The 17,839-nt window shown below is 38.5% G+C and overlaps 1 protein-coding gene across 2 annotated transcripts; it reads right to left on the bottom strand.

The window, feature by feature from the left end:
- LOC147799600 (putative mitochondrial transporter UCP3) lies at positions 1-17,086 on the bottom strand. 2 transcript variants are annotated; one of them, XM_087134594.1, is made up of 7 exons: positions 16,701-17,086; positions 9,068-9,303; positions 8,097-8,501; positions 6,951-7,200; positions 5,167-5,376; positions 3,866-4,148; positions 1-3,340 (listed from the first exon to the last, which is right to left on the bottom strand). In XM_087134594.1, exons 3-7 carry the CDS (start codon positions 8,220-8,222, stop codon positions 3,244-3,246), a joined length of 966 nt encoding a protein of 321 aa, XP_086990720.1. In that variant the 5' UTR covers positions 8,223-8,501; positions 9,068-9,303; positions 16,701-17,086; the 3' UTR covers positions 1-3,243. The 2 variants fall into 2 exon arrangements, with proteins under 2 accessions (XP_086990720.1, XP_086990721.1); XM_087134595.1 differs by having other exon boundaries at positions 6,972-7,200; positions 16,701-17,075.
- Between the last annotated feature and the right edge of the window lie 753 nt (positions 17,087-17,839).

The following is a 17,839-nucleotide window of genomic DNA, read 5'->3' on the forward strand; positions in this document are numbered from 1 at the left end:
TTTGCTTGGCAAATTTTAATTAAAAACCCAACACTTCCTTTTTCATAAAGTAACACTATGTCAAGCGTAAGCAATTTATTATAAAATCAATGTTCCAATAAACACCTCTCTCTTTATTATTCTCTGTAATTTGAAGCCCCAGTCCAATCCCTGACAAAAGTTTTGGTAGATTACACCAACAAGAGCATTGAAATCTGAAACCGCAAGAATGAATATCTCCTCCTTAATATAAATTCATATTTAATGAGAAGCCTAAAGATCTTTGTTGAAATAAATCAAAAACTCCTATAATTCATTTATAAAAATTGTGCTTTTGAAAATCCCCTCAGTTTGAAAGTCAAACCTGGGTAGTTATGTAACATATGGCCTACCTGACTGAATACGTAAGTTTTGACAATTTAAAATACCTGCCAATGTAAAAACCAATTCCCTCCATACAGAATATGCTGTAAATAGATAACGAATGCTTGTGTTGTCATGTCATCTTTTTATCTGATTACAGTTTCTGGAAATATCACAGTAAATACTTATTCTATATCCCCTGTTGAATCCCAGCATCACCAATTGTTTAATACCATCACCAATATTAGTTTATATCTTCCAAAAATTTAAACAGATAACAATGGTCGGATAAAAAAAATGATCTAAATCTGGCTTCAATGCAATACAATGTATAAATCTCGTTACACACAACTTATTCCAATTTCTCCCAAAGAGAATTTCTCATAACTCAAAACACAAGGAATAAGGCATTCACAGGTTTTTCCATAACCTACAATTAAGAGTTTATAAAACTGTAAATAGTGTTCAATTGATGTTTCCTAGAAACTAATACTACCTTTGGATGATTTGTAAGGAAGATTTTAATCTAAATGGGGATTGGTTATGAAAAAACTTGCAATTATCTACAAAAGTGAAAACTCTTATAGAGATGATATAATGGCACCTACACAATCGGCTACACTTTCACACTTTTCACAAATTTTTGTTGTACAATTAACAGCAATCTCCATGCGATAAAAACCTACAAAATTGATACAAGTACATGTACTACCTGTCAAGGTGCAGCATCAAATGTTGCTGCCACCAATATAATCATTTACAAAATATGCAAATGATTATGCAAATTACAGGCACTTGAGGCACTTCAAATGAATGAAATGTCTTTGCAATGATTTAGAGCAATTATTACTTTAAAATAAATTTTCATAGTCTAATGAAAAAAGTTTACCTTTGAATTCTGGAATTCTTCCAGTGCAGGCAGCACATACTACATCTAATATATAAATATAGTAACATTAAATTGCAGGTACATGTACAATCAACTTGTACAAAAATAGCTCATTCTGGCAATATCTTGATACATGTAACTTGATGCGTATGTTTTAAATTATGTTAAACTAATACAAATGATAAACGAGAACAAAGGATCGCATTGCTTTCTCCTAATACCTTGCAAAAATGTGCGTAATACAACACTGACTGGATGCAAAATCACACCTATTAACAACTACGGTTGCCAGCCAACCAAAATGGTGCTTGTCTCAACCATGAACACATTTCATGCAATTGCAGAAACTAATACAATGCACACTAGTTTTCAATCACACCACAAATTGATAGTTTCTCATATCTGGTACACATACATGGGATAAAAACATGCACTGGTGGTGCACTTAACATGCAAGACATGGAAGATTGTGGTGCAGATATGACTGGTGACACCATGAGATTTGGCGAGATTGTTTCTTGGATAATGTGAATTAATTGGTCTAAACTGGCGATGAGAAGTTTGTTACAGCAAATGTGGAATCACTTACAACACTTCCACACCACATACATGTCAAGATAACTCACCACATGTACATGTATTAGGAATTCAATGAGAAAGACTCCCAGCCTCCTTTCATATCTGACCTACATTTACGACAGATGCACCATATTGATTTCATAATTTGCAACTTGCAAAGTTATGAAATCTCATCATTTATCTTTTTAAAAGTGGCATCCTCTAACAAATCCACGAACTGTCGATCAATTAATTTATAAAACAAACCAGTTTCCACAATTTAAGACTACAAAAAACATGCAAAGTTTGAATAAAACTGAACAATCCCAAGTTTCCTAGTGGGAAGTCCACCTCTAAATGAGGTGGCGGTGGTATTTAAACACTGTCTGAAGGAAATCAATCAAATTATTGAAGGCTGAACCCACTTATTATTGTCACAAACCCCTCCCCCATTAACATTAAAACTAATACAACAATGTGAAATACATGGAATGCACTTCCCATTTTTGTTACATCTGCATTTATTTATTTAGTTATATCTGATCATCATTTAACGCCAATTACAGGATGATAATGAATGAAGAATTGTTCAGTTTTAGAGGTGGAAGGAAAACCCCAGAGAAATGTTTTGGGGAAAACCCACAAAGTCAGCTGGATTCGAACCAAAGCCCCAAGAGGTGGAAGGCGAAGAAAGAAACACTGCACCAACCTGACTCCCAAATGAAACGTTAGGTGGAGATTTTTTTGGTGGTTCATTTTGCCAGTCTACAGTAAGTGTCCCACACATTCATCACTATAGGATCTTGTCAAATCCAAATAAGCATGTTCCTGTAGTCTTGAGTAAATTTTGTACCTTATTTCATAGCTGTTTCATTTAGAAATACATTGTAAACTAAAATAATAGGCTTGGTGAAAGTTGGACCATATCACAGCAATCAGTAGAGATATTTTCCATCAAGAACATGTTATCAATGATCCACCAATTCCCTGACAGGGATTTATGCACGTGTTGTATAATACATGTACTTGCTGAGGACTTGTGACTGGAATCAATTGCTATGCAGGTACATGTATCCGTATGGAAGCATTCCAATTAATCTTTTTGAAATTTCCAATGCATGTTACGACTTCCATTATAAGTTCATCTGTGAAATTCAATTCACTCTGACACAATGTTCATTGTTGTGGTCTTCCAAGGTTCATGCTTTTACCCATGTCAATTCAAACACTAAACACGTTTAGTTGGGAAAGTTAGCATTTCTTGAAAACAGTGCATCCAATTTTCACAAAGTCTGCTGACAGACAACCATTTTGAAGGAAAGGGTGGTTCTATTTTAATGATTACATTCCTTCCCACCATTCCACACATTTAAAAACAGCTTGATCATTTAAGAGTTAGGACATATTTGCAATCTGCTTGCTGAAAGTCACTGACCTAACTTAAACTAGGGGTGCTAGTTGAATAGGAGCACACAGCCTCGTTTCAGTTGCTCAAAGCAGACAAACATGGCAATGTTCCAGGAACCAAGGCGTACAAAATTTGGCATGAATCTGGGGAGCAGAAGATGAGGAAAAAAACAATTTCAGCAGGTAAATAATGTTTGTGAAAATGATGAAAAATGGATGACCCTATAAGCTACATGTAGCTCCAAGTAGAACAATGAGCTACATTAACAGCTTGTTTCAGTTTTTGTGAACCGTGTGCCTGAAGCAAATTTCCCCTTACCTTTTTCTTTAACAACTTCAACAAAAACCTCAACTGTATCAATGACAATCTGAGAGCCTGAAATTTGTCTTTTTCCCCTTTGATTTCTCCTTTGTGGCTCTTTCTTTACTTTGGCACTCTTTCTAATGACTTCCACAGAACGACTGTAAAAAATTGGAATTATTTATAACTTTGTATACCATCAGAAAGTTTTTTTGCTCTCTTAACCCTAACCCTCCTCAATCCTCCAACAGGTGAAGGATTCAGGAGGGTTAGGGTTAAATTAACTTTAAGTTTAGTAGGCGTCCGTGAAATTTGAGAAAATAAAAATCACCAAAATCTGTGCAGAGCCAAGTGACATTCCACCTTACCCTTTATAGAACGCCATGGGACCACCTTCCCTGAACATCTTGACTGCAACATCAATGGCCCCTTTGTACTGGCCTGGTGGGGAGTTCATGTACCTGGTTTTGACCACATCAACAGGAGAGGCAACACACGTAGTGACAAACCCAGCACCGAATGCTGAGAGGAAGTGGCAGGGGAACATGTCAGCTAGGAGTCCAGTCCGCAGAATCCGCTCTTTGATCATGTCATAGGCCACTAACTCACTAGCGTTGACTATGGCATTCCGTGCAATATTGGGAAATGTGCCTTTGAAAACCACGTAGAGAGAAAATGATTTACTAACAATAGTGACTTTTGTTAAGAGTGAACATGTTTAAACACAGTAGCACGTGTGCTGCACTCCATGCTTTACAAATCCTTACAACACCAAAAAAAAATAAATGTATCCTACAGTTCATTTTAACTGAAATAAATGAAAGTAGCTGATTGACAATATGATGACCTCATGGAAGTCCACGAATATCAAGAATGTTGTTAATATGCTTGTCCCTTTGTGTCTGTATACTCAAAAGGTTATTCAGTAATGAAAGTAGCAGCTTGTTCTTGAAAGAGCAAATGCAGTGACAATGTGCATGTAACTGATAAGAAGACAAACATACGCATACAATACATGTACATGTAAATCAGGCAGTGGAGAACATATCCCTCGTTATGGCAAGGGGGTATGGGCCAGATGATCACATCCTCCCTCACAAACACATTTCAGTAACGTAAAACTGAAATTGTTAGTTCAGGTAACTTTGAACTAGCCCAAGACCAGTTTGTCCAGAATACTGTTTCCACACAAGATTAGGGCAAACAGACCGTACGTCACAGTACATCTTTATCATGAACAGCGCCCTCTAGTTAATGGGGTGCCCCCCTTCTCCCCTCACCTCCTATTTTTGTGCCATCTCCCATCAAAGCACTCGCCAGCATGGATTTACACCACTAAACATGTGTCCACTCAGTATTGACGAAGTCAATCATACATGTAGACCACTGATGGACTAGTGATTAGTTGACAACATGCCATGTGCCTGCATACTAGTGACTGTGATAGTCATATGGTCAGCAGTCATCATGGCTTTGTTCATAGCCACAATGGCAGTGGATATGAGTATCATGGCATGTTGTGCTATGATACTCATACTAAATGTGCCAGCTAAATTTCCAAAGCGTGAAAACAAAGGACTGTACAGAAGTAGTTACGATAATTACTCTTTGGCTATATGGTCAAATTATGCATCATGATGGGTCGATCAACAGTCTGATGACTTCTCACCTTTCCATAGACCCTTGACACCTTCAGTCTGAGCTATTGTCTTGTATGCATGCATGGCTCCTGTGTAGCGCTTTGGTTTGGTGGGGTCAATGTTATTCTGTGCTTGCATGCGTACTTTCACCACGTCTGTTGGCTGAGCCAACGTCACTGCCAGTGCCCCTGTTGTGATACCGGCCAAGATTCTTGTCACAATGTTCATTCCCAAGTAACCTTTAAAAGAAATCAAGTTTGACATTATTGATATTAACGTTAATATTTTATACAGGCATAAGTACAACAGCTTGTACTAACATCCAAAATAATTTATTTGAAAAGATGTGCCAATGATATGTACCCAACCTAACAGAAATCTTGGCACATACATGTAAGTGAAAAAACACACGGTGGTTAGGGGAAAAATTCAAAAAATTAAAATATTGTTTTCCAAAATTAACCAGGCTGAGCATAAAGAGATATCCTACTAGATTGGTGCACTACATATGTCATTTTTTTGTCTAAATATGTATGTAGATAGGCCTTAAATTGTCAAAACTGTAATGCAATGAAAATGTACCTGTAGAGCAAGTCATGTCATGACAAGTAGCTCAACATGTTCCAGGTTATTCCATGCCAAATCAACTTCAGGTTAATATTGATTGAATCAGATTTGAATGAAACTTTTTTTAACTTTCAAGTCTAAAAAATGCAGAGTATTTGGGTCATTCTATAAGTTCTATCACTGCTGATATATGATTTTGTAAACTCAGAACAGATTCTGTGATTTCAAGAATGATAAAGTAACTATCTGCCAAACAAATTAAACATCTTTTGAAGTTGATTTTAATTGTAATTCCTTGTCAAATTAAAGAGGTCAAGTGAATCAGATACACAAAAATGTCTCATGTTTTGGACCTGATTTCTATAAGGGTAATTCCAGAAATTAAGGGGTCCATTTTTTGTGTCCCTGTCACATCTGACATGTGATTTTGTAAGTTCAGAATACATTTCTGAGTTTCAAGAGTGATGAATTAATAGAAATTACCTGCCAAATAAATAGTGATAGTCCGAAATCAATTCCAAGGATATTTCCATGTCCAATAACAAAGGTCTGATGTAACAGGGACACGAAAATGTCACACTTTTGGATCCCTAATTTCTGGAATTACCTATAATGGCCAACAATTTAAGGAAAGGGTTTTCAAAACTCATGAATACTACATCAAAACAGGTTTATCAAATCCTTCATCACTGCCATCATGCACTCTCTTCTGCTAATGATGAATTCTTCCACTAAATCAGTTGTAACATTTAACTCCTATAGTTCACACAAAATATCACAGATGTTCACTAAAAATATGAGCATACACATACAGAATTATAATGTCTCAATGAAAGAGCTGCCTCTCACACTCTCACAAGGTATGCGAATTGCTGTGAACATTAAGCGTATACATGTACATGTAGAAAAGCTGACATTTTATGCAGCAGTGAATTTTGAAATGTTCTCAAGAACATGCAAATTAAGCCAAGGGTATGTTCCAAGCAATTCAGAGGTGATAAATGGCAATGCTCCAAAGATTTCAATGGATGACCTTGCTTAAATCTTTTCAATTAACAGGTCAGATTGTTGCCATTGTAATCCCTTCAATTTTGGAAAAAAAGATGGCTGGTGCTTTGTTACATGTAAGTAAAGACTGTGTAACTTGGCATTTCATTGTGATGCAGTTGCTATGATCAACAATTGAAGCGATGTGTTGCAAGTCAAGCACAATGATGACAGAGAAAAAGGACAAGAATAAACCCACCATGACTACCGTAGAGACTACCTGTGTACACCTGTTTCACTGAATCATACAGTCCGATTCGGACAGAGGCAAAACACATCTGGCGTTGGAGGCCGGGCACCAGACCATTGTACAGACTGCGAGGCCCTTCCTGCCGGATGATGGTGGTGATGGTTCCAAAGATGCCACGATACTGGAATTTTGCTTTCTCCTCTCTTGCTTTGGAAAAGGAGAATGAATTCTTCTGGGCTGAGGCACTCTCACCTTGAATCTTTTTTTTGTAACAATGAGAAAACCATACAAAAAATGTATCAACTGGTACAACACTGCTAAGGCTAAGAATATCAGTTCAACTCCCATCACACTCACACATGATCTTGCTACATCCTCAAAAACATTTGGGAGAGCATGGCCAATCATGGTGAGATCTTGTACATCTCAGTGTAGCAGTCTGGTTCCCCTGCCAAGGTTGTGCAGAGGGTGGAGGCCCATTTGCCAATAAAGCAGGATTTGGAAACTCAGACACAAAACAAACAGCAGGGCAGGCACAAGACTTGGGTACTTTACATGGGCTGGATTCCCTTTAATTCACTGTCAAAATAATTGTTGAGAAGAAACCTCTGGGACAATATGTGTAAAACGCTGATAACTGTGTGATACCCAACAAAGCCTTTGCCATGATCTATCCACACATTTGTCTAGCTGCAGTTTGCTGAAAAAACCTCGACAGCCCACCAAACTTCTTCAGTCCTGCCAAAAAGTATAACAATGTAGGCTACTTCCAGCTGACAGGCATGACATTTAGAAAGTACATGTACATCGTAAGTGTGCAGGTGCATATGGTTCAAAGGTCACATTGTAATTTGCTGATATAACTGGGGAATTCCAAGACTCCCACATTAGTAAGAACTCTGTGGGAACTAAAAGCAACATGGTAGGGTCTTCATGGACACTTAGGCAATTTATCAGCTGCAAGCACCAATTGAATACAAGTAGGGTATATGTACAATGTATGTACATGTGTGCAGTCTACTCACAAAAGCAGCGTCTTCAATGGCATGTTACATGTACCAAACATGGGAGGAAGAACCACACCAAATATCTCTCTCCACATTCAAGCATTAGGTCTATTTGAAAACCAAAATCACAAGACTTCACAGTTCTCACCTGTAGTCTTACTTTGGCTGTATCCAAGGGGAATGTAGCTGCATCAGCAATACATGCTGCCAATCCTGCACTGATGAACTTCATGCCCAGAGTGGGTGGTATCTCAGTGGGTTTAAATCCCACCATTTTGAATCAGGAATTATATACTGTTCCTTCCAAAAATCCTATGTCTTCTTTTAATTTCACAAACTTAGAAATTTGGATTATATATTCAACAGCTCACTTCATTATAAAAACAAAGAATTCATGTATGTCAGAAAAGACCACAAGCAAGGTATGTTTTCCTTGTAATGTGAGGCCAGAAATGTTAAAAAGCAATTTTTCTGACACAAGAAATATTATCACTACAATTTTTTTCGGTCCAGAACTTTGGTATTGCACAGATTTCAGGCTTTTTCCATGGCCCTGCAGAAGACAAAGACAAAAAAAGTATGCAAAGTTTGTTCACATATGAGTAATTCCAGAAATTAGGGGTCCATCTTTTTTATGTCCCTGTCACATCTGACATACTGGAGGTATGATTTTGTAATTTCAGAACACATTTTCTAATTTCCAAGAGCCATGAATTAATGCAAATTGCCTGTCAAACAAATAGTAATAGTTTGAAATCAAGTCCGGTGATATTTCCATGTCAAATAACAAAGGTCAGATTTAACAGGGACACGAAAATGTCACACTTTTGGACCCCTAATTTCTGGAATTACCCACGTGAGTATTCATTATCATGCATACGAATACCCAAATACAAGTATATTTACTATTTCTAGGGATGCTGTGTTGGAAAAAAATCCACAAATTTAGTAAAAAAATTAAGATGATGAATTGCATCCAAAAAGAGAAAAATTATATAAAAGGAAAATGTACAAAGTGCAAAAGGTTACATGAAATATGACTTAAAGTATTTAGACAAGAAATTACACATAATGAAATACAAACAACAACTATTCATGCAACATTTTGTTGCCACATACCTAAAATACAAAAGAAAACTTGTATGTACAGAGGTATGCTGTATCCCTGATGATGAGTGTAATTCAGCTCACTGTTGATTGGTCTCTTGGAAATTACTGCCAGAATTCCGTGACCTTTTATCACTTTGTAGTCTAGTGTTCATCTGTTCAGATTTCTTGCAGTAATTTAGCTGTTTCCTCCTCCTTGCCATTGGAGTTGCACTCATATCTCTCACCAAGCTTGGCCAATGATCAATCTGAACATGGAGGAAGGAACACGATCTTGTAGTGTTAAAATGATACCCTATTCATTACTGGCCAAGCACTGGCAGACACCATGATGGGCTGCTTCTCTCCTCAATCTACAACAAAAGCTGGCACCACAGGGGCTCATAACTTTCCTTCTCATGCAAATGGAGTTGTTTAAATTCTTTGTGCTTGTCATAACATACCTTACTACACATGAACCCATTCCATAATGTTAACATACATGTATGTACAGTATGTCTGCTGCTCAATTCAATTCTTCCCAAGCCACTGACAGACAAAATGCATTACATGTACATGGCTTAATCAACAACATTTCACCTAGGAAAATAGAAATCATATACCTACCAGTACATGTACATGTAACAGTACTCACATTATACTTGTCTGGTGCACTGAGGCAATGTACGATCGTAGAGCAATTAGAATAGAAACAGACCAGAAACAACCTGTCCTTTTTGTTGCTACTGTCGTTGACAGGTGGCAAGACTCCCCCCTCCCCTCGACCCCAGGTCAAGATTGCATCAGCTGTGCTGCTGACTGTGCAGAGAGTCACCCTGGTAATGTAACACTGCACTGTACATTGTACATGTGCATGTATCAAGTTGAAGTGCGTGAACCTATGGTACACACGTATGTAATGGTATTGTTCTGAATCCTCTCATTACATTACAATCTTCAGGGTGATACAAACATGTGATGTTCTTACTTGCAGGTCGCAGCCCTTGATACAGGAGCTTTGTCTTTATAATGTAGCACACTTTCAACAAAACACACCGGTACATCCTCAGCTCTACAGTTACTGTGTTTTTTAGAGAATCACATTTCTGTTGTAGTGCTATGGAAGCAGAGTGGGATAGAACAGGAGTTTCTTGAGCCTGATAAATTTTTGTTCTGCTTATTTTTTAATCAAATCCTTCTTTATGTCCAATGATTTTATTTTTTTCTATGTTCCTTGGCTCTGGAGGATGTATTTTTTAAGGGCTTGTCCAGGGAAGATCAGTAATAACTAATAACAGCTGGTTCATACTTGGTGTAAAAGTGAACACAATAATGTGGATTTGTGACATCAAGTCAAATATTCGCACAGCAAAGTCGCAAAAGTTGAAAATACTTAACTTGAGCGAAATTTGGCTGCAAATCTTTCACGACGTCAAATTTGCTTCACTTTCACAATTGTCTGTAGTATGAAGCACATACAAAAAGCTGACCACCTCAGCATCATGATGCAGGGAGCTCCAGTATTAACGTAAACACAACTGGCACTGTTGAAACTAAAATCTGATCTGTTGGCATTATCAACATTAGGGGACTAACATGGTGAACAATTTGTTTCTTTGATTTCACAGATTAGCCCCCCAAAAAGACTCCGGTTTCTGGTCACGGGCTTGCTCCAAAAGTGGTGCGGTGAGGCAGCCTTTTTTTTCCTTAGAAGTGATGTACATGTACGTATACATGTATTTTAAAGCACATGGCCTTCTTACTACGAGAAGTGTGAATTAAAAACTTTGAATTAATAAAATGATCATAAAATATGACGAGAGGCGATGTTTCAGTCATCTCACTCAAACGAAGCTTCTATTTTTGGCAAGATTGAGCTTGTTAAAAATACAGTAGCACAACCATGGAAAAATAATATGTGAAAAATAAATGTTCTGCTCCAGTTTTCAGTTTTAAATGAAATTCTCATGACTTGACATTCTTTGCACATAGTTTTCTGCTTTAGCTTAGAGGAAACAAGTTGCACGTCAAAGAGCCTATGAAAAAATAAATCAAAACAGTTCAGCTCCAGGGTCAGAATGAAAAAAAACTTCTCATGAGGTACATGTACATGTATGTGATGTCCTGTGCGCAATGTTTTCTGTTTAGCTTATAAGAAATAAGTTGCATATAAAATATCGGGGAAAAAATTCAGCTCAGAAAATAAGATCTCCTCTCACTCTTATCTAACTTTGTTCTTGGCAAGTGACGATGCATGAGTTGTTACATGTATTGTCGTAAAGCGATGTCCATCGCCACTGCATGCACTGCATGTGTATGTACCGACACTGAAATAGACTGGCCCACCCATAGACTGCACCTCGTTTGTCTGGTTCAGAGACGTGGGCCCGGGTTTGAATCAATTGGCTACGGCCGGAATTACACCGAGTATTTGGCAGCATCCACAGTTAGTTCCCATAGAATCATGCAATATCGAGCCACAGCCAATTGATTCCGACATGGCCTTGGTATAAAGATATAAAGATACACGAATGACGTCATCTGTTAAGAGTGCCCGATTGAAATGTATGGAGGCCTAGGAGATTCCTTAACCGTACATATTACTCAACCCCACCCATTGAAAACACGTTAAAATTTCGCGGTAGCAGAAATCTTGCTGCTCAACTGAATTTGGGTGCTTTTGGAAATCATTTCATGCCAAATAAAAAATTCTTTATATTGCCGACGCGCGCGGTGACCAGAAACCGGAGACTTTTGGGGGGGCCTTGTAGACAGTGAGCAAATGTACATATAACACATAATTGTTTGCAATAAGCACCATTTCAGTAAATCTTTAAACATTGTGTCTTTACATCTATACCAGTAGCATGGCATCATCATGATAGTGTCTTGACACAGCTTTAATTGATGGCAAAAAGTGCATTGCAATCATTTCATGCTTTACATCAGTACATTGCAATATATTGCATGTACACGTACATGTACATGTAAAGCTCATGGCATGACACATTCAAATGCAAGAAACTCCATTCATGTATCCAGGAATTGTCAGTCTTTAATGCATTCATGTATATTCATAAATACGGTGTACTTAGGACAGTTTTTCCATTCCTATTGGTCGAAACACATTACGTGACCATGTATTAACATGACATACGTTTGCGGAGAAATGATATAATGCCTGCCATGTAAATCATGCGCTAGTACATGGATACGAGACAGGTTTGATTAGGCCAGATTGGTCAGGAGTCTGTGCGCACACGATGCAACACGTGCATGTCAAGTTCTTTGAAGGGGATTCTATTGGACAACTTTCAATAGGAATATACCATAAAACGGATGGGGTGTTCGGGAAAATGATAGTAATATTTTACAACAAAATTGCGGGAAATCCATCATGTGTTGACCTCTTTTGACTCTCAGAGTAAAAAGGTATTAATGAATGGGAATAAATATAATAAATGTGCTTGGCTGGTCTTAAACTAACGTTTAAAATAATGTTTTAGACCTTGCTCAGGAGAACAAACACTGGTAATGCCCTTGCCTGTGGCTCAGGCATTAGTCGTGTCCATTCTCCTAAGACTGGCCAAGTACATACATGTATCTATTCCCTTATCAATACAGATGATCAGAAAATGCTTTGTACATACACATGTGTACCTGCAAATGATGTCATGGTTATGACTTGATGGTGTTGGTAGTGTGTTAACTGAGGCCTGGCACTTTTCTTGCAGCTGTTGATGATTTCCAAGTCAGCATGTCAGGGAAGAATTTGATGAGTTCCGCTTAAATTTGTTGATGAGTTTCTCACCCTATCTTGCTCTTACTGGCATGCACACTGCATAATTTCATTTTAAAGTAAAACTATGACAGGTGCCCTTACTACCTTGATACAGTGTCAAAAAATAGCAAACTAAAATTGCACGTACATGTATATATACAAAGGTTCACTGTTCAGAGCTTTTTTCTGTATCGGTAAAAGTTTCTTTTGCCAAGAAGTTCAAGAGCAAGTTAAGGGGGAAAAATTGTTCCCATAACATTTCTGGTTCCCACAACATATGCATATAGGTTTCAACAAGATCCCCACAACTATGGAATAAGTATTGGACTAGACACTTTTTTGCTTTATTTCAAAATGGATGGGGAGAGTTGTGTTTTTGTATTTTGTTTTGTTACCTTAAGTCTAAGTTGCATTTATAGCCTGTAAGTCTGTTATAGAGAAAAACCATTTACAGATCAAAATTGAGATAGAAATGAATACTCCTTTGTTGTATATACTAATATATGAATGTAAAATGAGAACCCTTTGGTATTCCAACAATAACAACCCTTTAAAAATTGTTGCTGTACAATTGATTTGAATAATCTTATTTCGGACCACCAATAACATCTGTGGCAGTCAAGGAAGATTACATGTATGTGCATGGAAGTGAAGTGTCTTGGCTGAGTATGGGGAATAGATTAATGATGCCACTGCAGGAGATGTTGGGCTGCATCTAATCCTCCACACAAGCAGATCTCTGTAAGCAAATATGACAGTCTACTATCACTGTTACCTCCATGCCTTCCAATATGTAACCCATGTGCAGTTGACAAAAGATTAAAAGTACAGCCCATTGAAAGTAATTGGCTCAATCAAAATGGCAGGTGCAATAAACAGCTATGCTGACTGTGTGTTGTACTTATGCAGTATGCTGTACAATACTTAGCTATGTGAACATTTATCAAATATCATGACACAAATAGCGTTATTGGTGTCTGTTTGGTTTCTTAGGATGAATTTTCAACTTACAGGAAATACAGAGAAAATGATTTTATAAACCACCAGCTGTCATTTATTGTGTCTTGTTGCAGACAGGGACAAAAAGATAAAATGTACGTGTATACATGTACCTGAACGATGTGCTGCACATACATATGTATACATACATACATGTACCACGTTGCTAATCATGCGTGGTACTTGATTACATGTACCGGTATGTTTGGAAATCCAAATGCACAGAACTTTTTTGAAATTGCACAGCTGTGTTTAACATTTGCACAGGTAAACTGTATACATATTCAACATGTACGTGTACATTTTGTTGGAATCACATGTATCAGCAGACGGTCTAGCTACTCACATACATGTATACAGTGCTGAAGTTAGTGCTGGTATGAGAAAAAAATCCATTGTGGGATTTTCGTGCCTTCAGTTGGCTTTGGTAACATTTTTTATACATCCAACTTGGTTCCATTTGGGAATAACATATTGGCCTGTATGAAAACCACTAGCTAGCTACAGCTGCAACTGGTCATCATTACCCATTTAATTCACATACTGTAGGTCTACATTATACATGTACATGTACTGTAGCTCCTCCCACAGGATTGCTAGGGCTGCCAAGCAATATCTGAGGGGATTTATCAAGTACAATATGGGGAAATGACAGGAATGCAGAAATGCACCAATTTTCAATGCTCTTTAGAACACAGTTGGTAATGGAAAGAACTTTCATGCTTGATGAAACCTTGCATGTTTGCACCCAGAAAGTATTTTAGAGAAAAAATAGAGTTGAGATTTCAAGTTCAAGTCCAAGTGTAAGAGGTCAAAATCCAAACCGTTCGTTATCACAACTTGGACTTTTGAGCCATATCATGGTCAAATGATCCTATGCTAGACAATGAATATTATCTGGTGGCCATCTAGTCCAGTTTGCCATCCATGGCTTCCTAAGAACTAATGATATGTGTGCATGGACCATGAACCTGTACAACCTCTGGTGTTCGCTACAATGTAATGACCTTTCCTTGTACAGACCCTATCAAGTGCACAGTCAACATTTCCTGCGATACAAAGCTGGTCTTATATTCATTGGGCCATATTTCCAGGTTTTAACCTGGCATGTCAGGCACCCCACGTTTGCTCTTTTTATACTGAACATCAAGTTCACCCCTTTTTAAGTTGTAAGCCAATGACATGCAGACTAGATTGACCCAAATGACTTTATCACCCTATGGCCTGTCCTCACAATCTTTCCAAGCTGTTATCCAGAGGGAAGAATTCCAACTGGACCATCACAATTTTCGAGTGTCATACACATCACCAAGTTTTGAACCCTACTTTTTCAACCTTCCCACTGGGAAGGCACTACTCAACAACAACTCATTAAACTCAACAGGTGCTACTTTTTAAACTTGCTGACGTCCATGTTGCATTTGGAAATTGAGATCAAGCCTTTTTCCTCTGTGGTTGATGCCATGTTACGACTATTATTGTTCTTTCATCACATTGAATTCAAATGACAGTATTTCCCTCAAAACATGCCCACTCCTTGACCCACAGTGGGCTATTTTGCATCCGTACATTATACATGTATGTCCAAAGTGGTTAATAGCGACTCACACAGAGTGCATGCTTTAACAGGGTTCAATGCTAGTTCATGATGGACACATTTAGATACTTAAAGTACTATACATGTACTTTAATAACGTGTTGTAAAATAAACCCTCAATGGGCTAGGGCATTTAGTAACTACAGCTAAAGGTAAAGTGATTTTCTACCTTCATTTTTAAAAATAAATTCTCTATCCTTCATCTGTGAAAGATTGAGGACTTTTAGGACAAATAAAAGGAAGAAGTCACCAGAAATTGAAGGCCTGTAGAAATGGACGAAAAAGATGCCAAAAAAGTGTTAAGTTTACAACACCTAAATGTAAAACACAAGTCATTCTCTGTAATTCTGGCACATGTACACTGTACAGCAAACCTCTCTGGTACCATTGAGTATTGTTTACATGTATTTAAAAAACTTCTTTGCTAACGTTTGATCATGAGACATGATCAGCGGCAGTAGAAGTTGGAGGAACATCAGGCATCAGCCATTAACCTAACCCCCCAAGGGCGTATGTAAAATCGTATTGAAATTGGAGGATTTGGGACTGTCAGGGTTAATAGGCCAATCCATTAAGCTGCACCCCGTGAAAAGTGGGGGGGGGGCATCTCCCCTTCAGTTGACACAGTGGGGGGCCACTGGCCACTTCTGCCACCAGTAAACATGACTGGGCAAAACCCTTTCAAGTCAACTCGGTCCAAGTTAAATCAGTCCCATGTCAACTTGGTCCCAGGGCAGGAAGAAAAATGGGTTCGATCTCAAGTAAATCAGGCTAAGATCAGATCGCTTTATGGGCGCAGCGATGGAAGTCACCATGTCCTACATGTCCTACATTCAAATTTAGCTGGGAAATCCAAGTTAAAGCAGACCTCTAATTCTTCAGACCAGTTTCACATAAGGGCTTGCGCACAGAGTCTCGGTTGATGTCTGTGTACGGAACTTTTTCAGAGATATCATTTACCATGTTTACCACCATTATCAGGATTCGTTTTTTAGAGTGGTGGGGTATTCTGCAATTACTCCTTTCCATGTTTCTGTTCACGCTGATGGTTGCTGTTCGTGTATGGAACTCTTTCAGAAATGTCTCGTATATGTATCTCACGTGGTACAGGCGCTAGGCTAGTACAGTGCAGAGACAGAATTGACAGAAAAGACAGGAAACTATAAAATGGAACGGCAATTCGAGACAAAAATCAATTAACCCACGTTAGCTTGGTAGACTGACCTCTGTACAGCAAAAACGTGACAACATAAAGCATGTAAAGGGAGCCTACAAATATTATTACTTACGTCTGTATCTTGGGGAGTGATGACTGCAGGATACCGGCGGTAAAAAGCCAATTTAAGCCGTTATTTGTGACTTGGAAGATGACTCCAGCAGGCCTTCGGTGACAACAAGGTTATATGCGTGCTACCGTCAGTTCAATAGCCTACGCTACGCTTCCTTGCAGAGATTCGTCAAAGAAAGCCAGCCGGATGCACATACAAAACTATTGCGCTTAGCTGGTATGACCATCATCGGGTACCAGTATTTTTGCAGCTGCACAGCTGGCCCGGATCCGCACCGACGATTTGGAGGTGTGTCTCTCATTGACCAATCACCACTCCCGATTTGTGGGCGTTGACGTCACTGCCACAATTATGTCAACACTCACAGGGCAATCTACATACAAAAGATAGCTGATTCATTCAAGCTAAGCAAGAAATTGAACAGTGAATAATAGGAAGTGGTTGTTGAAATTTGACTTGTCACATTGACTATAATTAAAACATTTTTACAGATAATTGTGATGAACCAGATCCAATCAAAGTTTATCATTAACTAAATGCTCAAAACTTCCCAGAAAGGAACTTGACCATGCGTCACATGCACGGCAACACTATTTGATCCCAGTTTCACAATACAAATAGCAGAAAACACTAAGCTGGAGGTTTCTGTTGCCACGACAAACTCGCCTCACACGATGATCGAGCCATGAATAGTGAATGTATTAAATGTGAACGTTTCCCAATGCCCATATGGAGATGATGCAATAAACGGACGGTGTGCCCCAGCCGGCCCATCGATCGTCATTGCATCATCTTTTTCCCGACGGTACACCACAACAGCCCCAACTCACGGACATTTTAAACACATCACCAGAAATAAAATTTTCCGTCAGAAAAAGGTAACTCGGGGGGGGGGGGTGTCGCCCCACGCGGCCTATCGCCTACCCGCCTCGTACATTTTCCTCTTTTCAAAGCCAGGCAATAATTTCACTTGATATCGCCAAATTCTCCGTAACTCGCACTTTCATCGTAAAATTATCAGAATGGTTGCCATGTGTTGCAAGCCAATGGGATGCAGCGATAATGAAACCATGTAACCTGCGGCATATCTGGGGGCAGGAGACAGTGCTGCTGATTTTTCCTCATGTTTTTAAAAGCAG

The sequence above is a fragment of the Acanthaster planci genome, linkage group LG03 (genome assembly GCF_054643075.1).
Source record: "Acanthaster planci isolate LZ-2023a linkage group LG03, COTS_SCS, whole genome shotgun sequence".
Classification (NCBI taxonomy): Eukaryota; Metazoa; Echinodermata; class Asteroidea; order Valvatida; family Acanthasteridae; genus Acanthaster; species Acanthaster planci.